Consider the following 27,515-nt stretch of genomic DNA (forward strand, 5'->3'; position numbering starts at 1 on the left):
GTATGTATGTATGTATGTATGTATGTATGTATGTATGTATGTATGTATTTAATCATGTTATGGCCTGATTCCAGTCCCCTCCTCCCTTACCACCCAATCTCCCCTGCATACTGCCTCCCCCATTCTCACTCTACTTCTTTTCAGAGAAGGGGTACCAACCCACCCTGGTCAAGTCACTGTAGAACTAAGAGCACACTCTCCCACTGAGGCCAGATAAGGCAGCCTGGCTAGGGGAAGGTGATCCGAAGACAAGGAATAAAGTCAGAGGCAGCCCCTACTCCCATTGTTAGGGGAGCCTCATGATGACCAGGCTGCATATCTGCTACATATGTGTTGGGGGTCTAGGTCCAGCCTATGCAGGATACTTTGTTAGTGGCGCGGTCTCTGTGAGCCCTCATGGGCCCAGGTTAGTTTACTCTGTAGGTCTTTTTCTGGTGCCTTTGACCTCTTTGACTCCCTCAATCTTTCCTCCCACTCTTCCACAAAACTCCTTGAGCTCAGCCTATTGTTTGGCTGCGGGACTCTGCATTTGTCGCCATCAGCTGCTGGGTGAATCTTCTCAGATGTCAGTCTTTTTCACTTTGTGTAATGCAGCTGAGAATGAGAAAGGACCAGATTATCTTCACAGCCTTCCCAAGACAGTCACCTGAGCTTCCAGAATTGTGATGGATTAAACTATAGCCCAAGGAAAATACAGAGAGAAAATATGACGCCCTTGAGCACTGCTCCCAAAGTGTTGCTCTCAAGGCATTACTTCCAAGCTGTTGCTCTACATGGAAGCCAGTGAGCCAAAAGCGAACACAGGACAGTTGGAGACCATGTTTGCTCACTCAGGGCTTCACCCAAGGGTCATCCTGACTGAGCTGTAATAGCCAGTGGGTAAGAGCGGTAGTACCTGGCATGAATTACTCAGAGAAGTAAATTTATTTCTAGAAACCAAAGTTGGAAACCTGTCTTTAAAAATATGATAATCAATGTAAAATCCTAATCTCCATTGCCATCGACTAATTTATTAAGTTAACTTGCTAAAATAAACTGTTTCTATTTAGGAAAAAAAATGGTGAGTCTGGGGTAGGAGCCCATTTCACCAATTTCTTAAATTAGCACTCTCCAGAAAATGGCAGTCTTGGAATATTAGTTATATAAATAAATTAATTTCAAGAAACATATGGGGAAATAAGATAAAGGAAAATACAAAAACAACTTTGTTCCTTTAGAAAATAAATCAGAGGGCATTTTCTCAATTGCATTCTAGGAACAAATAGCAAAGTAAAAGGTTTTTTTTTTTGCTACATAAAATCTAACATTTTTGACAGAAAGGTAAGAATGTTTATAAATAAATCAACATTTTTAGGAATGTAATAAAATGGGATTTTTCTTAAGAGGTATTTAAATTATGTGTGCATAACATTGAACTGTGCATTGATTTAGTTAAAACTCTCAGCTAACCAACCTTCAGTAATTATGAGAATCTAATTTCTAACCTAGCCTCCTCCAGCATTTCCAAATGCCACTCCAAAAATGTAGCCTCCAAGATTCTGGTAAACTTGGTCAATCTAGATAGTGGCCAAAGGAACCCTTCATATCTTGTCAAAATTTCCAGTTGACTCTAAGAGCCATCAGGTTTAACAACCTCTATAGGAGAACGCAGCTGTATAGACAAATGTTTTATTTTTCAAAGCCTGACACAATGTCAGCTGGAGTCAGGTGGAAGTCAAACACCCAAAGCAAAATATTAGAATGGAAGTAACCCAACACTTAGGGTCAAAAAATAAGGTTGGTCTCACAAAAGAAAATAAAAAAACCAGAATAAGGCAAGCTCCATGCATGAACTAGGAAGAAAGGTCAGAACAACAGAGAAGGAAATCTCAAGAACTCAGTAAACTGCTTAATATTCATTCAGAAGGGCAAACAGGATAGACATCAGAAACGGGAGAAGACAGGAAACGGGAGAAGACAGGAAACGGGACAGGAGCCTACCATAGAGGGCCTCTGAAAGACTCTACCCAGTAAGGTATTGAAGCGGATGCTGAGAATCATAGCCAAACATTGGGCAGAGTGCAGGGAATATTATGGAAGAAGATAAAAAAAGCCAAAAAATCTGGGCTCAGGGGTTCCTGCAGAGACTGATGAATCAACCAAGGATCACACATGGAGAGAATCTAGACCCCCTGTTCAGATGTATCCCATGGGTAGCTCAGTTTCCGTGGTGATTCCCTAATAAGGGGAGTAGGGGCAGTCTCTGATATGAACTAAGTTGCCTGCTCTTTGAACACCTCCCCCTTACTAGGCCACAGAGCAAGAGGATCCAGACAGTCCTGATGAGACCTGAGAGGCTAGCTTGAGATAGTAGTGAAGGAGAACTTCCCCTATCAGGGGACTAGGGAAGGGACATGGGGGTGGGGAAGGAAGGAGGAAGGGTGGGACCAGGAGGAGAAGAGGCAGGGGGCTACAGCCAGGATACAAAGTGAATAAATTTTAAATAACCATAATAATAATAAAGTTGAAAAAAGAGAACTCAATAAAAAGGCAAAAAAAGATGAAGAAACAGAATCTTGGGCTCAGTCTTGCTCAGGACTCTGAAAAGATTTTGTCTGTGTCAGGCTACTTGCCTTTAGATTCACAGATTTAGGAAGATCCCTTCATGAAGTTCAGCTCACTCCGAATTAAACAGAATCTTTATCTGGGCATCTAGCATCCTGCTCTAGTGTCCAGGTGTAGACTCAGTGATACTTGCCAGTGTATCCAGCATGTGACTGACCGTCTGTCTGTATCTGAGTATAGTTTTTGCTTTGCTTTTTTAGATTTTTAAACTTTGCATCATTATTATTTTATGTGTATGTGCCTGGGTAAGTTTATGTTTATCACATGCATGCGGGTTCCCATGGAGTCGAGAGGGAGAGAGTCAGATCCCTGGAACAGGAGTTACTGCTAACAGCGAGATGCCTGATAAAGGTACGGTAAGCACTCTTAGTTTTGAGCCCTATCTCCAACCCCTGCGCAGCTTTTGTACCATTGAACTGTTTCAACTCTGAATTTTTATCTACTCCATGACACCAAGCTCATAATGAAAACTTTCTAAAAATAATAATTAAACAAATATAAATTTCAGGTAAATTGAAAGGACAGTTACTTTTTTGGGCAACAGTAAGACATTTATTTCTTTATAATTTGTTTTCATTCATAAAAAGGACAAACCACAGTCCTATACTACTCCATTGAAAAAATGATAAAAAATAACTAAAAAAATCAATTCATTATTTATCAGTATCAAATAAAACTACTATTACCTTTCCTGAAATACAAAGAAACAACAGATGTGTCTACAGCTATGTAAAGTTTAATTAAGAATCTTGCATCTTAAAGCGTATGATACATAGGTTAGCTTGACAACAGTTTAAAACTGATGGTCCCAGTCATGTCTGTACAGTTATATGGGAAAACGAAATGCAGAAGTCATTGGTGCATGAGAGAGGTGAGTCTATCTGCCACATATTTAAAACTAAACAACCTCCAAAGTCTGTTTTCTTATCTTTCAGAACCATTTTCATGCAAAATCTAGCCAGTTTGGTCTTTATTACCATGTATTAGAAAAGAAAAGGCAGGCATGCATTTGGCAAAAGATGTAGTTGTTATTGATGATATAAAATTGCCCAACATGGGTCACATTACAAGAGGAAAACCCCCAAATGTAACAAGGAAAACACAACATTTGTACAGAAAGCTTACAGAGTTGTTCATCTCCCTAAATAATGACGTCATTTTCTTTTTCAAATCATTAAATATCTTATGAAATCTGGCAATGATTTATTGATATAATCCACTGGGAAAGCATCCATTTCACTGATTTTAAAAAGTTTCATTTGTATAACAAAGTGTTAAGTGTAAATTAATGAAATATTTATTGATATTTTCATAATGAGGATTTTAAACATTTACACATATAGTACAAAAATTATACAAATTAAAGATAGGGGTAACATATTAATAGATCTATTTTTGCTTCCTGTAAATATTCTTTATGGACCTATAGGGTATCCTTTCTAAAAAGATAAACTCTGTCTCTAATTAGCCAGCAAGATTGTGCTAATAAAATAGGGTTAGCTCTCTCAAGGAACCAAACATTGCACTATTTCAGGAGCCAGCTAATTCTTTATTACCCGAGTTCTTTCACACCCACACTCAGACACATCTCCGCGCACACCATGGATAATGAGGAAACACAGGTTTCCCTTTCATATCTCACAAATTCCTCCACACCAACACTTGGGAGACATCCCTAGACAGGGCATTGTCTACCTCTCCTGCCTCCCAGCTTTGCATATTTTTCATAGGACCACTAACAACATTCTGATTTGGTATTTTTAGCCAGTTTTCAGTATTGCATTGAAATGGGAAATGAGCTTTTAATTTCTTTAAATGGAATTCTGTAGCTTTTTCAACCTGCAGATGATTTCTTGATTCTACACCTTCTATAAAGACAGCTTATACTTAGGCATGAAGCACAAAACCAGAGCAATGAGAACGTTCAGGGATTCTGGTACTTTGCCATCACTTATCTCTAGCTGTATAAAGACAATCATGTTGCAATATAAATGGAAGCACTCTACTTCCCCAGACCTGTCATTGCACGTATGAATAAACCCAGCAATAGACAATGTTCCGGGTGAGCTGCAGGTTCTGTGGTTTGACATTGATGAGAAGAAAAGCATGAGACAACTTTCGATTAGAATACAAAAGTAAAAAAAATCATCATGTGGCATGTGAACATCAGCTTTAGAAAACTAACTGAAGAGTTCTACAGATTCTGAAAAGCAAATATGTAGAAAAATTAATTAAAAATAAGAATACTGATAGTAAGCTCTATAATTTGGTTTTCATAGTCGACAACTTTCAACTCATTCAGTAAGGTGATTTGGTAATGGTGTTCATGTTAAAATGTTTTTGTTCTATTTTTGTTTTAATTTTTATGGAAAACTCAAAATATAATGAATGACAGGGGTCTTTCAAAAAGTGCAGGACCCCAGACATAAAGGCTAATACAAGAGACGGCATTATTCTTACACATACCACATACAATCAACATTTCAACCTCTATTATGGTTCACAACTTGTCATTAAATGTAAAGCACCTGCGTATGATGATCTTACTTTCACTCTACAGCCTACGGTACGGAATTGAACACTGTAACTTGTCCATTGAACTAAATCATGCAACTTCCACAGAATCAGGTTAAATGGTTTATAAGGCATATTGGAACGAGTTAAAAATCACTTTGTTTCCATTGAAAAGTTATTCTTTTGGATAAAGGGGTTCCTGAATGCCTCGGTCATAATGTGTTGGACATCAGTGGAATAGCTTGTTAAAGTCTACTTTATTTGGCTTAGGATGGAGCCGCAGGGACGAGAAGGAATTACAGTCATCCCACAAGGAAGGGCGTCCTCTGAGCAGGGAACAGCAGATGTCACAACATTCAGAATTCCAAGTAGACAAGGAAGCCAAGGGAGGGCAGTAGCAAGCTGAGGAGACTTGAAGACAGCGTGGACACACCTACAAAGCAAACCAAAAGTGTGCTCATCATTTCATCAGTGACACTAATCGTTACTCACCCAGTCTGCTGGAAAAGGAAGGATCCTCTTGTCCTGAAAACCAGATGTTTCTTTTTGCAAAAAGGATTTCTTTTACCCTAAGCTATATGAAGGAATAAATACATTTTATCAAGGATGTTGTCTGTGAGCTCATTCACATTATATCTACATTGTGTTTGAATAAATCCTTAAAATAATAACATTGTAATCCTAATGACCTTCCTGTGATCCAGAACTCTCAAAGGTCAAGAGGTACCATAAATAAGTGAAAATCAAATATCATATGTGACAGCACAGATGTCACTGATGCCATTTCAAAGAACTTTCTGCATTTTTGCAGGTTTTGACTTAACTTTCAACTTTTCTGCATATTAAACAATTATGTCACATCCACATGTTATTTTATTCAATTATACAGACTATTTGATATCACAAAATTTCCAGACAAAGTATGTAGTCTTCTGTGTTTGGTGTAATTTACCATGATCTATTTTGAAACATTTTGTCTGAGGACTCTTGCGTGTGTCTTGCATGTATATTTTGTTTGCTTTCCATGACTTCTTTAATTTTTGAGATTATAATATAATCATATCATCCCCCTGTTCCTTTTCCTCCCTCAAACATCTCCCAAATACTCTTTCCTGTGATTTTTTTTCAAATTCATGCCTCTTTTTTTCCATTCAGTGTTGTTACATGCATATATTTGAGGACTTTTTAAAAAACTATAAGATGGAATAAAAATACTAAAAGTGTTATCTCAAATAATAAGTTCATATGTGTACAAGATAGGTACAGCATAATTTTGTATTCCAACCATTTAAAGACTTTTAGTTACTCACATAACTAAGCAATAAAGAATTTCTATTGTTAATCTTCAATTGTTAGCTAAAGACCAGTTGCCCTGAAATAGTACAGTGTGTAGCAGATGCTTCGCTCTTCACTATGACCAATGCCTGACAAGAAACAACTCAAAAGACATTTATTTTGCCCACTGCTTTAAGAGGTTATGATCTGTGGTGGTGGTGGCTCTGGTGAGAGTATAGAGCAGATGATTGGGCATATCTTAGCAGAACAAGAAGCGGGGCTGCAGAGGAAGCTATACTGTCTACATGCCTCAAAGCAAACTCCTTAGTGATGCCACACCTACGAAAGGCCCCATAATCTCACTCATATCACCACCCACTGGGGACCTGGTGTTCAACAGATGAGCCTGGTGGGAGCATGCAACATTTCGCCTGTGACACTCTGAAATAAAAACAAAACAACGTAATGTGCTATGAATGCACATGAATTTACACCCTACTTTTCGTGCCACTAATTAAGGGCGATTCCTATGTCAGATAAATTGATAGGCCACGAGCTTCTCACATTAGAATTCTTGAGAACGTGGTAAATAGCAGGACTGTGGAGGCATACTCTTCTATTCCCCTGGGTTTCAGTTAGTAACTTTAATAAACTCAGTTCTGGAATTAGTGAAAGGCTAAAATTATACTCTACCAGTTGAAAAGGTAAGTTATATCATTTGAAAGTTTACTGTCTAAAATTGGAAACTTCAATATAATTATCTACCATAACAAGAAATAGTTGAAAGCAGTCGTACTTTAACTACATAGCATACATTAAGGAAGATATAAAGACTCTCTCCTAAAAGTCTTGGCATTAAAATAATATGTGTTTCTTAATAACTAGAAGTAACAGTGCCAATATGCCTTAATATCATGCCCTTACTCCCCTATCTTCGTTTGATGGTGCATAGAAAACATTCTCAGATACAGATAGCGTGTTCTTTAAAAACAAGTGGGACAGCTGCAAACCACTTCTTCACTCAGTGAGATGCTGTGCATTCTTCTTCAGGTTCTAGCCAGGTGAGCCTGCCTGATCCTTCCTTCCATGTCCCTTCCCAACCTACCAGATCTAGCCTGGATCCCACATCCACTGCCCTAGCCTAATCTGGCCACCCCTTCTTGCACCATAAACAATCTATAGGATCCTTCTAGAACCTACCCTACCTACCCCTGACCCACAAGCCCCTCCCACACCACATCCAACCTGTCTACCCATCCAGATCTTGATATTTTCTTCCTTCCTTCCTTCCTTCCTTCCTTCCTTCCTTCCTTCCTTCCTTCCTTTCTTTCTTTCTTTCTTTCTTTCTTTCTTTCTTTCTTTCTTTCTTTTTTCCTCCTTTTCCTTCTTCCTTCCTTCCTTTCTTATTTTAATCACAGATAATTCACTTGTATCCCAGCCATAGCCCCCTCCCACCTTCCCTCCCTCCCTCCCTCCCTCATCTCCTTCCTTCCCCCTTCCAAGTCCACTGATAGGGGAGGTCCTCCTCCCCTTCCATCTGACCCTAGCTTATCAGGTATCTTCAGGACTGGCTGCAATGTCCTTATCTGTGGCCTAGCAAGGCTGCGCCTCCCTGGGGCGGGGGGGATGACTCAATGAGCCAGTCATTGAGTTCATGTCAGAAATAATTCTTGTCCTCCTTACTAGGGAAGCCACTTGGATACTGAGCTACGATGGGCTATGTCCTCCAGGAACTAACCCAGTAAGTTGGCCTGATCCTTATCTCTATGTCCATTCCTCACCTCTAGATTTGCCCCCACACTCCATGGTTGGACCAGAAGACACATTCTGCACCCTAGCCTCATGTTCTTTGCTTTCAACTTTCTTCACTCAACTTAAGTCCTTTCCAACCTCAAGTCCAAACCCACCCACACATCCTCCCTTCTACTACAACCTGCTCTGTCCATATCAAACACAAAACTATCAAAGGAAGTCCACATGCTCAGATCTTTTTGCAAAAGTACAAACAATGTGAAATATCATATTGTATCAGCCTTTCAAAACTTACTAGTTTTGTAGAAATGTTTAGTAATGAAAATTAATTAGATAAATTCCAGGACTCAGAATCTGAAAAGATCATTTACAAACTTCACCAAATAATTCAAGGGATTTAAAGAGGAGACAAAGAATATCCAGATGAAATTCAGGGAAAAAATTCTTGAGAATAAATGCCTGTGTGATGCCCAAGAAAACCCAAAACTATGTCTGAAGGAACGAAGCCAATCCAGGCTTTGAAAACAGATTCAATAAAGAGATAGAAACATTGACGAAGACTCAAGCCAAAATGAAAATGGATAACCCAAACAGGAAACTTAAGGGAAAGTTTCACAAGTAGAATGAATCAAGCAGAAGGCAGAATTTCAAGATTCTAAGATAAAGCACAGAGTCTATATCAAATAAGCAAGAAAAGGAATATACCACAAATGTGAGGCACCATTAAAAAAACAAATATTCAAATTGTAGGCATAGATGGGGAGAAAACTTCCAAGCCAATGGTATACACCAAGTCTTCAACAAGACCATAGGAGAAATTAATTTCCACAAACTAAGGAAAGACATACCCATACCAACACAGGAAGCACATAGAATACCAAACACATATGAAAGGAAAAGAAACTTTCCACAGCATATAGTTAAAACAATAACTGTAAGAGTAAGAAAAGTGTACTGAAAGCCATGAGAGAGTGAGAAAAAAACCAAACAGAACACTTGTCAAATACACAGAAAAATACATCAGAATAATGCCTGATTTCTTTATGGAAACTGTGAAAGCCAATGGAGTTGGAGTTCCTCTAACAGACCCCCAGACCTTAGTAGGCTCCCAGGCCTTAGCACAATTGATGCCATAATGGAACTGCCATCCAGGCCTTGGAACCCATAATGTAGGGACCAATGTCTGCCAAAATGAGAACAAAGACCTAATTCATTAAAGCCCATATTTCTGGGAAAGTCCCTAACTGTACTAACCTTGTTTTTGGCTTCTGTAATTCTGCTTATGGCTAACTGTTCTTGCTAATTCAAGTATGTCAGCCCAGAATATGGTTTTTGTCTTTACGAGCTCACCTGGAGTAAGGCTTGTGGTGTCCTAAACTATAATAATTGGCCAGCTATTAAAGGCTTTCTTTTTGGCTTGAACTCATACCCAAATATTCTTCTCTGTTAGATATTTCACAATGTTTCTGGAGGCTCAAGATCTCTAGAGACAAATCCTCTGAGACATGAAGGTCTCAGAGCCCCTAGTAGTGGGGAAGGAAGAGATGGTCAAGGGGCCTTAAGATGTTCACAACCCTAGTTATTCCAGAGCCCTGGGACTCCTGTTTAATCACTGCCTAAGGCACTGGAGGAATGTGACACTTTCCCCGCCAAATGCAACAAAATCAGAAGTTGCCTGTTCTGTAACCTCTGGAGGTAACTTAGGTTAAGGAACTTTCTGTTTAGGATGCAGAGGAGAGACCTGATATGGCTACTGACCAGTGTCTGGGATCCATGTGACACCCACGAAACATATGCTAAGTAAGAGATTATAGTGTCTGAGCTCCATGCTTTTGAGCCCCAAGGAGGCCAGAGTCAAAGCAAAGATAGGGTGCAAACCTCTTAAGTTCCTAGTGGACATAGGACCAGCCTACTCCATTATAATGCAGCTTTTCAGGCCAGTCAACTCCTAGGAGACAGCAAATCAAGGAACAACTGCACAGATGCCTAATTTCCCAGGATGACATCTGGACTGTGGACCTGACACAAGCTACTGTAACTTGCTCTTTCTTAGTTATGCCTAATTGTCCATACTCATAGAACCCAACTCAACTTTTCCCCAGACTTACTCTCTGCCCACATTCTAGTGACCTGCTCTCTATTCCATGAAGAACAGGCTCTACAAAGAAAAAAAAAAAACCTACTGTCTGAGGAAGCTACAGCCGTAGCTCCCCAAGGTTTGGGCAGAAGGAAACTTGCCTGAACTGGCCACCCTTTGCCTGGCTTTAATCTGACTCAATACTCAGACTATGCATTGGAGGGTACTGGCTGAGCCAGGCAAGAGGATGTCAAACAAGATTTTAAAAAATACTGGTGGATGTTGCCAAGCAGAAGGCTTCTCTTCCAATAGCAACTGGTAGTGGAGATCTACCAAACCACAAAAGCTGTTGCACTCTTCTATCCAGATATTATAAACACCAGCCAGAGGGTCCTGTCAAGGACATTACTTTAAGGTGCTTCACTTGTGCATAGGTAAGCCCTAAAGGATGAAGAAATGTCCTGGGTGAGGTTTCTGTCCCTGGGGAACACCTCTGTAAAGCACCCAGAACTAGACATTACTGAAATTACACATACCACCTCTAGGTATAAGTGCTTCCTGGTGTTTGTAGACTTTTTTTTTTTTTTTTTTTTTTTTTTTTTTTTTTTTTAGAAAAGGGAGAGGTCTATCCTATAAGGACAGTCACCAAAAAACTCACTTCCAGGTTGGACTGCCCATATCCCCAGAATCTCAGAATCTGTCAATGGGTCCAGCCTTTACAGACAAAATATCCTCAAATCCAAAAAAGATATTCAACATTAATTGGAAATTACATTGTGCTTATAGGCCATGGAGTTCAGGTCATGTAGAGAGGATGAACATAACATTAAAAGAAGCATTAAGTAATCTGGAAACCAGTTAACTCAATTTCCTCCCCTCTGCCCTAGTCAGGGCCAGATATATCCTCTATTGGGAAGGTTTAATCCCTTTTGAAAACATGTGTGGGAGGCACCTCCCACCTCCCTAAACCCAGAGATACTTCCCCATACAGAGATTGCTTCTCAAATCCTTGTAAGCTCTGCAGGAAGCTTGGAAAGCTATTAATCAGACACTTCCAGGAGACTATGTCACCATTCACCCCTGAACCGATCCACAAGTTTCATCCAGGTAACGTTGTTCAGGCGAAAATGAGCCGTGCTGGAACTCTGGAAGTACCATTTAGGTCTTAAAATCAAGCACATAGGCACCCATACCTGCTGAAACCAAAACAAAAACCTAATCCATCAGTCTATTGTTTTTTGTAGTTAGTTCCACTTCTGGCTAACTATTCTTGCTAATTGAGGTGTGTCAAACCAGGATGTAGTTTTCATGCTGAAATGCTCACTTTGAAAAAGGCTTGGGACTGCAGTAGGGTTCTGACCACCCAGATTAATTACCGGCAGGCTAATAAAGATGTTCTATTGCCTCAAACCCATGTCATATTAGTCTTCTCTAGCAGAAAGCTCACAACACCCAAGGGCAATCCATTCCACGTGGTAAAAAGACCATGGGAACAGCTGCCATTACAGGTCTATGCCACCATGTCTGGCTTCCAAATCCTCTATTTTTTGATACCATTAAGAATACTTGACATCCTGCTCTTAGTGGCATTGCAGGTGCATTAGTAGGTGACAGAGAGGAGAGGGACATATTTAAGCTAGCTGTTCTGATCTATGAACATCTGAGTTATTAGCAGTAGCCTAACATTCTCCGAAAATAGCCAGCTCAAGACAACCACCATTCTGGTGCCCGGCAGGCTCCCAGGACAGGAAGCAAGGCAGAGAGTAGAAGAACCCTACCTGAGCCTGAAGGCCCAAGACAGGAGCCTAAGACATATGATCCTCCTGAGGGACCACTAGGGCAGGCCAGGTGAGGAATGGTGCTGAGGTGATGACTAGACCTGTGTCATGGGTCACAGATAGGTGCTAGCCTGAGATGAGCACCAGTCAGATGCTGCATAGACCTAGGGGGGAAGACCATGCCCGAGATGACTCCCTGTCCGGTGCCATAATGCACAAGCAGGCATGGCACTCCCGAGACCGCATCTGGGGATGTGTCCCTGCAACAGCAGGGGTCTGTTATCACCAAAGGCCAGGCAGACATCCCTGGGGACTGCTACCTAAGAACATGTTGACGTCTAAGGGCTGTGAAGAACTGGTATCACTCCTCACGTGGGAATCATGGGAGAGCTGGCCTTGGGGACATGAGAGCAAGATCTTGCCCCTCGCCTGCTGCAGAGCTCACCACACAGTATGGGAGTTTTGGGTGAGTCAGCCCAAGGATACAAATGCACGAAAGCTGGCTCTACCATTTTTCCCCTCAGAGGTGACATGACCAGGCAGGAGAACTGGCCTTGCCCCTCACCAGCTGCCTCCCTTGGGAGAGCAGGCCCTGCAGCTTACCTAAACAGCACCTTACAGCTGACCTTGGATATGGGGGTGGCAGGTCTGCCAGCCCCGTGGAGTGAGTGCAGGAGAGCTGGCCCTGCCTCTTGTCTGCTAGGCAGTGGCACTGGAGCAGAGCAGCAGAGCGAAAGATGCCTTTCTCCCCCCACTTGTGTGTGTTGGGGGAGAGGGGTGTTGTTGGTGAGCAGATTAAGAGAGCATGAGAATGGGAGAGCTAAAGGGATGATCATCTGGGATACCTCCTAGGCCCAGATTCAGGGCTCTGAATTGGCCTACCCCTGCATCTACCTGATCAATGGACTGCTGGAGTGATTGAAGGGACTGGTTCTACAGATACAAAACTACAGGATCTCTATGACACAAGGCAAGAACAGGATATCCGAGAGGTGTCCCAGTGAGGTTCCTGTATTGATATAGTAGCAGAAGCCAGAGAGCTTATATCAAACCAATGAGCCACTGCAATGAACATTTGCAAGCAAAAAAGTGCAGACAAAATGGTATACTGTGGGACACACTGTAAAACTCTACAGCTTCGACAATGATATTTTTTTCCCTGTCACTGTTGGGGTGGGGAGGTTGCAAGGGTGGAGAGAAGGTATGAGGGGAAAAAGAAACAATTCGAAGTAAAAAAAAACATTAAAAATTAAAAAAAAAAGATCATTAGGGCCAATCTAGACTAACATACCCAGCAAAACTCTCCTTTAGAGTTGAAAGAGAAAGAAAAAATTTCCATGATATACATGGCCTAAAACATTTATATTCAACAAACTAAACCTAAGGAAATACAGGAAGAGAGGATTGAGCCTAACAGAAAGACTGTAGGAAAAGGTAAGTTCATCATCCCTAGCAATAACGAAAGTGCAAATCAAAACAGCTTTGGGATTTCCGGATACCCCATCAGGGATGGCAAAGATTAATAGAACAAGGAACAATAACAAATGCTGGAGGAAGCATGGGGAAAGGAGAACCTGTATTCACTGTTGGTGAAACTGCATACTGGTCCTGCCACTCTGGTGGCAGTGTGGATCTGAAATCAAAAAATCAATCTGCCATATAACCTAGCTATAACACTCCTTGGCGTGTGCCCAAGGACTTGACAACCTGCTCCACAGGTGTGCTCGGCCATATCCATTTTTGCTCTATTTACAATAGTTAAGAGATAGAAACAACCCAACTGATGATTGGATAATAATAATGTGGTAGGTAATACACGCCATTCAATAATAATAAATGGCAATGAAAAATAAAATTACATAATTCTCAGGTAACTTTATGGAACTAGAAAAGGGTATTTTTGATGAGATAACCCAGACTCAGACAAAAGTTAACTCTTCTCTCTTATTTGGGGCTGCTAGCTTTCAATCCTCAGATATGAGTACATATCGGGTCATAACTGCAGAATCCAGCAAAGCAAAACAGGACCTTTTCCAGACAGAGGGTGGGTATGAGAGCAATGGAGGGGGACATTGCAGGGTACCAGTGATCTAATGAGGGAAATGGGAAAACAAGGGTCTCTCATTAGTGAGGAGGAGGTAGAGAGGAAGATGGAATTGGGTAAAATAATAGTACGTATGTCTAGAAAAAGTCATAATGAATCATACTCTTCAATATCTATCTAAAAATGCCTATAACACGTATAGGTCGGCATATAAATATACATGCATGGTTTAAATGAAATTTCCTATCTGGACTGACAATGTTCCCTCCAAGGGCCTAAACATCTAAGTAAAACTTCTACCCCAGGCATGATAACCCCTCTTTTGAGTTATTGGTCAATGATACCCAAGAGACTCTCAAAATATTATAGGCTATTGCAATTTTCCTTAGTTGCCCCTAAGAGGTGGAAGATGAGTCCCTGTTGTTGAACACACCACAATCTTCAAACACAGAGCCAAGAGGACCCCGAGTTGGAAGCGACCTGAATGCTTCCTCCCTGAGGACTAGCTTTCATGATACTCGAAGGCACCATACAACATTCTAAAAGTGGAATTGGGAGGGAATGAGGAAGGGGGCTACAGCTGGGATACAAAATGAATAAACTGTAATTTATATACAAAATTAAAATAAACTTTAAATAAAGAGGGAAACAACCAACAATCCTACACAGCTATGATGCCTATGAACCACCTGAATGACCAGCATTGCATGATAACCCCCGGCGCATGAGTGGCACACAGACATTTTCAGCAACTAACAGTTCTCTAATTGCACTCAAGAACCACTCAACTCAGGGAACTCGTACCTGGAAACCCAGCCAACTACCCAGGACTAGTTACTTCATGGCTCTCAGAGGAGAACCTACAACCACCACGTTACTACAGCTGCATAATCCCTATCTACATTTTAAATATTTGTTTTCATACACATAGATACGTGTTGCTCTCATAACTCTTCAAGGAAACCACTCTTTGCAACAGACAGAGACCATTACAGAAAACCACAACAATCAAAATGCAGAGCTGTGAAGCCTAGTCCCAGTGGATATATCTACCATATAGCTCTTACACAGCACAGGGATCAGTATATAATACAGAGTGGAAATACTGTAAGAGCCGGGAGATCAGGGATTTTACTGTGAGACGGAGTCTCCTAACAATGTCAGAAACTACAATCAAAAAAAGTCTTACCAACTTGGCTGCAGAATGAGGACAACAATAGACATGCTAACATGAATGAATGGGGCAAAGACCATGAGGCCTCAGCTCTACACAAATAACCACAGGCAACTAAGAAAGCTCAGAGCAGGAGAAACAGTCTTCCATCGGGAAAAGAACATCAATAGGCTATAAAATACGAAATGGCCAGCTATGAAAATATACGTACAAGAAATGTTTTAAGCAAGTTGTACTCATGCATTTAGAAATACACATACATATGTAAGTAAGTATGTAACAATAATTAATTTTTAAAAAGAAACCATGAACTTGAAAGAGAGCAAGGAGGGTATATGGAAGGGTTTTCAGGGAGGAAGGGGAAACAGGAAATGATGTAATTATGTGATAATCTCAAAAATAAAATAAGAAAAAATATAAGTAGGCCAGTGAGAGTCACACAGTGAGAAAAAAAGACTATGAAAAACAATTTAAAAGGCTCTGGCCCCTTAACAGCTGCCCCAAAAGCCTCCATAATACAAATGTTGTCAACTGCTGTCAATAACAATGCCAACTATGATGAAGAGGAGGATATCTGGTGCATGCTGTTCCGTAGCACAAAGTGGGTTCTGTGGTCCTTACACAGTGAGGCTGAGAAAGTATATTCCTTCTTTACATCTCCCTATTCTCTGTCTCTCTCCATATTTCTATTTCAAGCACACACACACACACACACACACACACACACACACACACACACACTATTTTAACATAACAGACCAGAGCAGCAGCTTTTTTTTTCCAAAAAACCATTATTTCATGTTTTCAGAATAACAAATTTAAAAAGATGAATATACAATGCATACATCAGCACTAAGTAAGTGAAAGGAACTTTATATTTAATTTTATATTCTATTACCTCAATAATGTATTAAACAAGAATATCACTCAAGCCGGTATAATTTTTATTTTTGATAATCAATTCAGGTCGAATGTCTTGGTAAAGGATAATCAGCAGAGAGAATGACGCTTTGGTACTGCCCAGCACTATGGGCACAGTCTTGCCACCTGTGGATACTGCACTGTGCCCTTCCTGTGAGAAAGCAAGTACAGGGCACAAAGGGGAAAAGAGCCATACAGAAAAACACAGCCACTACCTATGATGTTAAAAGAGGTTTTTGCATTCTTGCACGGTTTTTTAAACCTTCTATTTTTCTGCATATTTCAAAAATATGCTATAACCCACATGTTATTTTATTCTGATAAGATGACCAATAACAAACCTCAGTTAAACAGCAAAACATTTAGTTTTCCATGTCTGACCTAATTTAGATGATTTATCCTGAAGCCCTATCTGAAAGTGACTGTGGGGTCTCTCCAGCACTCTGCCCACTGACCACAATGACATCAGCAACGGGTATGCATTGATGTGTTTGTCTGAATATGTGGCTTGGCCCAGTCTTAACTGTGGCTGTAGAAAGCAGTTTAGTCAATCAGGGATCCCATCTTGAAGTTTTGGTGTTAGGATGCAAACCAAACACAATTTCAGAATTTGTGGCTTTGACATCAGGATATTGGATTTACTTAAAATAAACTCTTTATGTTTATGTGTGTGTTATTTAATGCCTCTAATGGTTCAGGTTTATGTAATTGCTCTGCATCTTTAGGTATCCTCTACATTCTAAACAGAAATTAGAGACCTAATTGAATTACCATTTAGTCATGCTAAGTGTGAGATATATAAAAATATTTTTGAGGCATTTTCAGTATATGTAGGATTTATACTTGCCAAAACATGTATTATATTACAACTCTCCTGAATGACTCTAGTTCTTGCATTGTATCTATTACGTACTTTGCTTTCCACAGATCTCCTGAATGATCCACATGAACAAATCATCAGTCGTGTGAATCATTCTTTCATATCAGAATAAATGTAAAGCCAAATTAAAATGCCTTGTTTAATCAAAATTTCCTTTAGCATTGTTTCTTAATAGAATTCGTGCACTTAGTAGTTGTTTTCAGAAAGTTTATCATCACACAAAGTGTGTGTATATGTGTTTAGGTTAACTCTTTCCTCTGAGGTTGCTAGCTTTCAATCTTCAGATGTGAGTTCACATCCTACAATAACTTCAGGAACCAGTAAAGTTAAACAGGACCATTTCCAGAGAGGAAGTGGGTAGAAGGCAGTAAATTAGGGGCCTTGGAGGGTACCAGTAATCAGATGAGGGAATGGGGAGGGGGAAAGAGAGTCTCTAGTTAGTTAGGACAGGGAAGATAAGTGCAGAGGAAGGAGGGAATTGGGACAAGAGGGCAGCAGCATGTAGAAAGCAGAAATTTCTATTATTACTTCACTTAAAAGTTGAGTAGCCTTTTGTATAGGCAGAGAACTTTTCTGCATTTTACAAAAGCACTGTTGGGGAAGGAGAAGATCTCAAGGGGTGTGGCAAAAGTATAAGACAGATCATAAAAAGGGAAATAATGGTGTGCGGGGGGTGTCAGGGGCAGAGATTTCAGTAGGGAGGAGATGGGAGGAAAGAATAGAGGAAAAATAGGAAGGAGGGACAAGTAAGAGTATATGAGAAAGCCATATGGAAACCTATCTTTCCACCACCACCACCACCAACACACACAGAGACACACCAGATCAAGTAAAACTACTCCACACGGGGGCACAGTTCTCCTCACAGAATCCATATGCTGACAAATAAAAAGGGCAGTCCCAGGTGTCTGGGATACCTCCTCTTGAGCTGTTTATGGTCTTCGGGGTCCTGGACACACACCAAATAATACAGACTCTTGCCATTGCTTTTGGTTGACCACCAGAAGCTGATGTGAGGACAGCACATACTTGTATCATGAGATTTGGAGAAATCCAGCTGGTACCAATTGGGGTGCTTCCTCTCTGTTGGCCAGCTTTCATAGTGCCTGCTGCTACTCTGTCCATTTGGAGAGAAAAGTCATCAACAGTCTGATCCAGGTATGAGCCCAGTGAGTTACAATAAAAAGCAAACTGGTAACATATGCCCATTGCTGCAATATTGGCAAGAATATGATGGGGGTGACCAAAAACTTTCTGATTTAAGACCCAGTCCACAGGTGGAAACATGTGCCTGTTACTGTAATTAAGAACTCAGGGCCAGGGAGCTCATAGGCAACAGGGCTGAACTTACAAATATTATTTTACTAAATGGACACAGCTTCATATTGCTCTCTAAATATGTCTTCCTTGTAGCAGTAGATTAGCTCTCACAGAGTTGACTTATCAGGGAACTTCCTTTGTGCAGTGGGCAGCAGTTAACACAGAGACGCCAGTTTTGACAACTAGTTAAAATACAGAGAATAAATATCCGTGGCGTGGTAGGCCATAAGAAGGATGTCTGTATTACACACACCCCTGCAAGGCAGAGAAAGCATTGCAAAAGGGCATGGGAAGACTGGAAAGACTGGAAGAGCTAAATGTTGGGGAATATTGGGGTGAGATAGTGTTTTCTGGGAACAACAGGACAAACATGAAGTGAGAGCTGCTGAGGATTTCTGCATAAGGCTTACGAAAAGTCATCATTCCAGCATGGATCAGGGAGGGGCTAATGAGCCCCCAGCCCTAGCTCAGGAGTTCTTTCCAGTTGGTAGGGTATGGAGGGAGGGGCAGAGTTGATTTTCTTTAGTGGTGTGGTCTCTTGTAAACCAATCATGCTCCAAGGGGATGACCCCACACCTATCCCACTTGTTGGACTCAGTGGGCTTTAAAATTTAAAATACATAAAGTTGGAATCAGGCTGGGAGAGAAAAGGTAGATCCAGCAGAAGCTAGTACAAGGAGCAGGAGCAATAAATATGAACAAAATATGCTGCATTTGTGCTTGCAGTTCTTAGAAACATAATTAAAATATCTATATACATAATCAGAAACTGAGATGGATTTGAGTTTTAGGTATGTCAGGATAGTTCTGTGGTGGTTGATTTTTTCCCCCATTTTGATCTTTAGATAGGTTTTTCTTTTTTCCATTCTAGCTTCTAAGCATCAACTTGCATATTTTTATTTCAACTATCTTCTTGTCAAAAGCTGTGTCTTTAAGATAGCAAAATACTGTTCTATGTAGAGAATAAAAAAAGCTTAAGACCCACTCTTTGTTTTGTCTGTAGCTAGTTTGCAACCATAAACCACTGGCACAGTTCTGAAAGGCTCTGATCTTTGGATGTCTCAGTTTTTTAGGATGCTGATGAGGAATTCTCAAGTGACAGTCTCCTGGCTTAGAAGCCCAAAGGTTCTGGCCATGCCGCTTTGATTCTATGACAACCATAATATTTAAAGATATCAAGCATTGAGCCATAAAATTTTCAACCTAATTTGTTATGTTTCTTCTTATTTATAATAATCAAACATGAATTCAGTTTTTATGTATACATACAGAGCTTAATCATATAAGGACTAGTGGCTTTGGTGGTTTTTTTTTTTTTTTTTTTTTTTAATTTTTGAAAACAGTGAAAGCCGCTAACAAATCCTGCCTCTTCTACTTGTTTGGTAATTAGGAACCAAGAAGCCAAGCAAAATAGCTGTTTGTGCTTTTGGCAGATGTGCACAGTTCGCTGGCAGTGTACGCTGTGGTGCTATTTATCCCCTGCTGTTGACTTTGGTCCTGCCCCACCAGAAACGCCAGACTGCCAGGCTGCACTTCCTCTCAGAAAGGACTGAGCGTTGCCTCATAATGACCACCAATGAAGAGCAACAGTAACCTCTAATAACTTCAATTCTGATAGAAATCCTTTGGCAATGTAAATCTGTAATAATGAGGACTTTGAAAATTGGCTTACTACATCTTAAAACAGCAACGTGACAGTTTGGCAGGAGTGTGAAGTTTGGGGTAAGTGAGGATGCCGTGGAATACTAGCACCACTCCCTTGGCTATGGGCTCTCTTGCAAGAGCCCTCTCTGAGCTCCAAAATGTAGAGTGGAATATTTGTATACTAGGGCATGTGTCAGAATCTTTTTTTTTTTTTTTAATGTTAGTCTGTATTGTAAAAACCATTGTTACAAACTTAGTTTGTTGTTTCAAAAGGATTTTTGTTTTGTGAGTATTTAGTGAGACTCTATGGAGCCTGGAGTGAAAATGCAAGGGCCCCAGATTCCAAACTCAAGGTCCTACCCATCCAATGTACATTACACCATTAATGGACTTCCTGATTGATTTATTCACAGCATATGCTAAATCGCTACCAGTAACGCAGGATTTTTGCTTGATATTGCTAGTAATTGGAGCTTGTTTTAAGATAGGCTATGAGTTTGGCTCTGGAACTAGCTGCTTGCTAGAACATTCTGAGCAGTGGCAATGCAGTTTGTGGAAAATATCCAACTGCCCAAAGGGTAATTCTTTCTTAACCTCAATTCAAGTTTGACAGCCTCTCTGGTACCAGCCTCATAAGACAAACAGCATCTTTCCACTCCTCCTACCTTCCCTTCTGAATTCAGTCATGTTTGAGGTTCAATGGTAAACACACAGTGAAGGAGAAGGTTCTAACACTACTGTGTCCTTATTGCTGAGGTGGTACCTCCTCTTTAGGAACTTAGGTTTAGAGGCCAGCAGAGCACACATACCAATGGTTTCTTAGACACTTTCAGAGCTGCAAATAAGCCTCAAGGGCTTGTTAAGGGATAAAGGACTGTTCCCATAATTCCTCCTCATTTTTTTGTACTGTTTCTTCTTTCTTGTTGGGTTATATTTGGTGTACTGAATAGAGAAAGAGGTTCTCCTTGCAGAGAAAATATTGTTTGTCACCATGAAATTGTCTTTATACTTATTAAGTGTGTCTAAAACAGAAAATTCAAACTAAAGAGACAGATTTACCTTTCCCCAAAGTCACTGAATTCGTCTCCATTCTCCCTTTCCACAAATTTAAATAGAGTATCTTTGCTGATCTTAACATCTTTCTATGCCTGAGGTCTTGGAGGAATCCGTTATCTGCATCTGGGTGAGACAGCTGAATCTGGAACATTGCCTTGCTAGATGCCATGAGCCTTCATCTTCAGGTATAGAAAAGTCTACATTGTGTATGCATTCATTCCTTCATTTATTGATGAGATGAAATGTTCAGAAGACACTCATTTGCATGCTGCTTAATGTTCCAGTAGTTATGGTGCTAAGAAAAGGCAGGTATAGAATAGTTCCTTCTTTAAGGTGAGAGTAGATTCAGACAGGCCAGTGTCTGTTAGGGCTGCAGATCCCGAACTGAAAATTCTGTTTTATATCACTCTTTTTGAGACTTTAGTTGGCAGTCATTCAAGTGTCTAGTTGACTCAGAAGAGATTTGGTATTGTCAAAGTACAGACACAGATTAACTTAAATGTACATTTTTACCTCAAACTTCCTTTCTAAGCTCCTCATCAAACGACCAGGTGAACATCTCACAAATTAAGGAGTGATAACATAGCATAGTGAAAAGGAGATGTCTTTACAATGACTTCATTTTGTTGTACATTCTTTGAACACTTTGATGTGTACCATGAATTATTCTTTTAATGGGTTATTGATAAACATCTTTTCAATTGATTCTTTTAAATTCTATCACTGAGGGATTCAGCAAGATGGCGGCGCCGGGACAACTCTCTTTCTGACCAGCAGCACAGCAGGATCAGCACAGTGACCAGCAGTCAGAACTTGAGGCCCTAAAACACAAGTGATTGTGTTTCCCAGGTGAGAGGATACCCCACAGCGGGGGATTCAATCAGCTTTAACTCACCCAGCTAAACCATGGAAGAGATTCTGGTTCTACCAGGCACTTGGTCGCCAGCCCAGAGCCACACGCCAGCGTGCTCTGATCATGGTCCCAGACTGAACTGTGGGCACCACAACATCAGAGACTGAAATTTCCAGTCAAGAGATAACCCCACGGTGCAGGAAATGATTGGGACCAACCTTAGGTCGCCCAGACATTCCCTGGAAAAGACCCAGGGTTCCACAGGCACCCAGGAGCCAGTCTAGAGCCAGAGCAGGGGACCCAGGTGCTATCATGCCTGCCTGCATGCCTGACTTGCTGCCCCAGATAGAACTGTGGGCCCCAGGGCACCAGAGACTGAGTTTCTTTGTCGGGTGCAAACCCACAGGGAGGGGAACTGCTGGTCTGATCTCGGAGCCTCAGCTGATACCACTACCCTGAAAAGGTCTCGGGGAAAAATTACCCAGTTTTGGCAGACGCCCAGGCACCCAATCCCCAGAAAAGCAGAAAGGCAGAGCCATGCAAGTCTGTGCCTGCGGGTTCTACTCGCCATCACAGGCAGAAAGGCTGTCCCCAAAGCAAAGACTGGGTGTCTCTGTCAGGAGGAAACTCTACAGTGGGAGGATCATCAAGTCCAATGCTCAGGACACCCAGCTCCAGAAGACTTTCTGGATTTACAGAGACTATGAAAGCCAGAAGGGCCTGGACAGATATCATGCAGACCCTAAGAGAACACAGATGTCAGCCCAGGCTACTATACCCAGCAAAACCCTCAGTCCTCATAGACAGAGAAAAAAGATATTCAACAACAAAAACAAGTTTCAACAATACCTACATACAAATCCAGCATTACAGAAAATACTAGAAGGAAAAATACAACCCAAGAAAACTAACTATTTTCAAGAAAACACAGGAAATAAATAACCTCACTACTGCAAAACAAAAAGTAGCCAAGCACACAAACACACTACCATAGCCAACAACAATATCAAAGGATCTAACAGCCACTGGTCCTTAATCTCCCTCAACATCAGTGGACTCAATCCTCCAATAAAAAGACACAGACTAACAGAATGGATGTGTAAACAAGACCCAACAATCTGTTGCATACAAGAAACACATCTAAAGCACAAAGATAGACATTACCTGAGGGTAAAGGGCTGGAAGACAGTTTTCCAAGCAAATGGACCCAAGAAGCAAGCAGAAGTAGCCATTCTAATATCTAATAAAATAGATTTTCAACCAGAGATAGAAAAGGACACTTCATACTCACCAAGGGAAAAATCCAACAGGAAGATATCACAATCCTGAACATCTATGCCCCAAATGCAATTTCCCACATTCGTAAAAGAAACATTGATAAAACTTAAACCACACATAGAGCCCCACACATTAATAGTGGGAGACTTCAACACCCCACTCTCAACAAAGGACAGGTCAACAAAACAGAAATTAAACAAAGAAACAATAACTCTGACAGGGGTCATGAATCAAATGGAACTCACGGACATCTACAGAACCTTTCACCCAAACACAAAAGAATTTACCTTCTTCTCAGCACCTTTGGAACCTTTTCCAAAATAGACCATATAGTTGGTCACAAAGAAAGACTCAACAGACACAAGAAGATTGAAATAATCCCTTGTATCCTATCTGATCACCATGGAATAAAGCTGGACCTCAATGACAAAAATAGCAAAAGGCCTACACACACATGGAAACTGAACAACTTGCTACTAAATGACAGCAGGATCAAAGAAGAAATAAAGAAAAAAATTTAAGACTTCCTAGAATTCAATGAAAATGAAGGCACAATATACCCAAACTTATGGGACACAATGAAAGCAGTGCTAAGAGGAAAGTTCATAGCACTAAGTGCCTTCAAGAAGAAATTTGAAACATCTCATGCAAGCAACTTAATGGCTCACTTAAAAGCCCTAGAAAAAAAGAAGCAGACACACCAAAGAGGAGTAGATGGCTGGAAATAATCAAACTCAGAGCTGAAATCAATAAATTAGAAACAAATAAAACAATTCAAAGAATCAATGAAACCAAGAGCTGGTTCTTTGAGAAAATCAACAAGATAGACAAACCTTTAGCCAAACTAACTAAAAGGCAGAGAGACTCCATTCAAATCAACAAAATCAAAAGCAAAAAGGGGGATATAACCACAGACACTGAAGAAATCCAAACAATAATTAGGACCTACTTTAAAAGCCTATATGCCACAAAATTTGAAAATCTAAATGAAATGGACAATTTTCTTGACCGATTCCACTTACCAAAAATTCTACCAGGGAACTCTTACAGCTGATTAACAGCATCAGCAAAGTGGCTGGATACAAAATTAACTCAAAAAAATCAATAGCCCTCCTGTCTACAAAAAACAAAAGGGTTGAGAAAGAAATTAGGGAAACAACATCTTTCACAATAGCCACAAAGAACATAAAGTACCTTGGTGTGAACCTAACCAAGCAAGTCAAAGACTTGTATGAAAAAAATTTCCAGTCTCTGAAGAAAGAATTAGAAGAAGATATCAGAAGATAAAAAGATCTCCCATGCTCATGGCTTGGCAGGATTAATATAATAAAAATGGCCATCTTACCAAAAGCAATCTACAGATTCAATGCAATTCCCATCAAATTACCAACACAATTCTTTACAGACCTTGAAAGAAAAATTCTTCATTTGGAACAACAAGAAACCCAGAATTGCTAAAACAATTCTCTACAATAAAAGATCTTCTGGAGGTATTTCCATCCCTGATCTCAAGCTGTACTATAGAGCAACAATACTAAAAACTGCATGGTACTGGCATAGAAACAGAATGGTGGATCAATGGAATCGAATAAAAGACCCTGACATAAATCCACACATTTAAGGACACCTGATTTTTGACAAAGATGCCAAAACCATACAATGGAAAAAAGACAGCATTTTCAACAAATGGTGCTGGTCTAACTGGATGTCTACATGTAGAAAAATGAAAATAGATCCATACTTATCACCCTGCACAAAACTAAAGTCCAAGTGGATCAAAGACCTTAATATAAAACCAGACACACTAAACCGCTTAGAAGAAAAAGTGGGTAAGAGTCTTGAACTCATTGGCACAGGAGATAACTTCCTGAACAGAACACCAACAGCACAGGCTCTAAGAGCAACAATCAATAAATGGGACCTCATGAAACTGAAAAGTTTCTGTAAAGCAAAGGACACTGTCATCAGAACAAAACGACAGCCTACAGACTGGGAAAGGATCTTCACCAACCCTTTATCTGACAGTATATATAAACCCTAATATCCAGTCTATATAAAGAACTCAAGAAGTTAAACAGCAACAAATCAAGTAATCCAATTAAAAACTGGACTACAGAGCTAACCAGATAATTCTCAATAAAGGAATATCGAATGGCAGAGAAACACTTGAAGAAATATTCAATGTCCTTAGTCATAAGGGAAATGCAAATCAAAAAGACCCTAAGATTTCACCTTACACCCATCAGAATGGCTAAGATCAAAAACTCAAGTGACAACACATGCTGGAGAGGTTGTAGAGAAAGGGGAACCCTCCTTCACTGCTGGTGGGAATAAAACTTGTACAACCACTCTGGAAAGCAATCTGGTGCTTCCTCAGACTACTAGAAATAGCGCTCCCTCAAGATCCAGCTATACCCCTCTTAGGCATATACGCAAAATAGGCTCACATACACAATAAGTACATTTGCTCAACCATGTTTGTAGCAGCTTTATTTGTAATTGCCAGGAGCTGGAAACAATCCAGATGCCCCTCAACTGAAGAATGGATACAGAAATTGTGGTACATCTACACAATGGAATATTACTCAGCAATAAAAAACAAGGAAATCATGAAAATTACAGATAAATGGTGGGACCTGGAAAAGATCATCCTGAGTGAGCTATCCCAGAAGCAGAAAGAGGCACGCAGTATATACTCACTCATATAGACCTACAATTTTTGATAAACCTACTAAAATCTGTACACCTAAAGAAACTAATCAAGAGGGAGGACTCTTGCTAAAATGCTCAATTCCTATCCAGAAAGGCAAAGAGGAGGAACACCAGAAGAAGGAGAAAAGAGGGAACAAGTCAGGAGCCTGACACAGAGGACCTCTGAAAGGCTGTATATTGTGTTAGCATTCCGTGGGAGGCAACAAGTACTAGGAAGAAGGTGTGAAAAGGCTTCTTAGGGTGGCAATGTGAAGGAAGTTCCTGAAATACTGGTAAAGATTTTTTTATTATTTCTGTCTCAGTCATGCTCTTGGTTAGGGTTAGTGGCCTAAAAGTTCAAAAGAACGAGTTCAATTTTTTTTAATTACTCCTAGTAACACTAAGGAAATATTTATTAACTATTATTCACATAGAAATAGACACTTTATTCTCACTCTATCAGAATGGTTGACTACACCAGCATCAAGTAATAAAGACTATAAATAATAAAAAGACACACATGTAGCATTATATTGGCACCTTGATTTGCAAGATATCGGAGAACCTAAAAACAAACAAACAAAACAGAAAAAAGAGCTCATAGCTCTGAGCTAGGAGTTAATGGTGGTACACCAGGTTGACAGAATTCAGGCAAAAATACAAGTATTTGCTGAGTAGTATGGGAGCCACTTGCTCAACTGTCTTGCAAATCTAAAGGAATCTAGAAATCATGGAAGGAGCTGTGGAATTCAGGCCACTTCTATCGAGGTGTGGACATATGTGGACATAAAGAAGACAAGGGACAAAAATGTAGCAGGATCAATGGCTGTGGCACCTACTGAGTAAAAAAGAGGGGGGGTCTTTGTAAGAGACATGGAGGGAAGATGAGAGGAGGCTATCATAGGACATATGAGATTGTGAAGAGTTCAATGATAAGAGCTAGGATGGAACAATGAGGAAAACAGTATCAATACAAGGAAATGTTTTAGGATGCTAAGAGGCTAAAGGGATGTAAAACCACGTAAGTGCACCTTGGAACTATCACAAAATGACGAGTGGAACATGAGGAAATGGAAAAGAGGAGGCAAAATGTTTTTTTTATTTTTAAATTTGGGAAGTCTTATGCTGTGAGGTTTAAGTAAGGGTTGGATTTTGACTTGGAGGGAACACAGAGATAATATATTTTGATGGTGAGGTGAGAAGAAGCAAGGGCTCCCATCCTATACCAGACTTAGTGTTCATAAGCTATGACGGACATCTACCACTTGTAAATGGACCAAAAGAGGAGTGTCACTGGGGATAATAATATGACTTTAGAGAATGCAGTTGATAGAAGAGGCATCCAGTGAAGAGGAAGAAACTGTAGAGGCTTTGCTGGTGATGGGAAGGGCAAGATCTTGGTTAATGTATGCAGTTCTGCTTGTACAGGGGCATGAAACTGTGGAGGATTACACTTCATAGACTCTGGATTTGACAGTGTAATGAGAATAAAAGGGGATGAAGTAAATTATATATAAGGCAGTGATTTTAAATATGAGTCAGGAAAACTGCTGAGCAAGAGAAGCGAGAACAGGAGGAGCAAGAGATAAGGAAGTGATCAGTAGCATCATGGTATATCTGGATGGGGAAGCCAGAAGAACTGATGGTTATATGT

General features: G+C 40.3%; 1 protein-coding gene and 1 pseudogene across 2 annotated transcripts in view; one reads left to right on the forward strand and one right to left on the reverse strand.

Annotated features, from left to right (window-relative positions):
- Window positions 1–3,144: 3,144 nt before the first annotated feature.
- The window catches only part of Cntn1 (contactin 1), a 301,145-nt gene continuing 276,774 nt past the window's right edge, over window positions 3,145–27,515 (reverse strand). For both annotated transcript variants that reach the window (XM_055626902.1, XM_055626903.1), the window contains exon 24: window positions 3,145–5,551. In XM_055626902.1, the coding sequence (XP_055482877.1) occupies window positions 5,475–5,551 (77 nt within the window). In that variant the 3' untranslated portion in view covers window positions 3,145–5,474. The remainder of the gene's footprint in view (window positions 5,552–27,515) is intronic.
- LOC129691239 (small nucleolar RNA SNORA17) lies at window positions 11,796–11,909 on the forward strand (annotated as a pseudogene).

This window comes from Psammomys obesus, unplaced genomic scaffold (assembly GCF_907164565.1).
Source record: "Psammomys obesus unplaced genomic scaffold, mPsaObe1.curated_primary_1811, whole genome shotgun sequence".
In the NCBI taxonomy this organism is placed as follows: domain Eukaryota; kingdom Metazoa; phylum Chordata; class Mammalia; order Rodentia; family Muridae; genus Psammomys; species Psammomys obesus.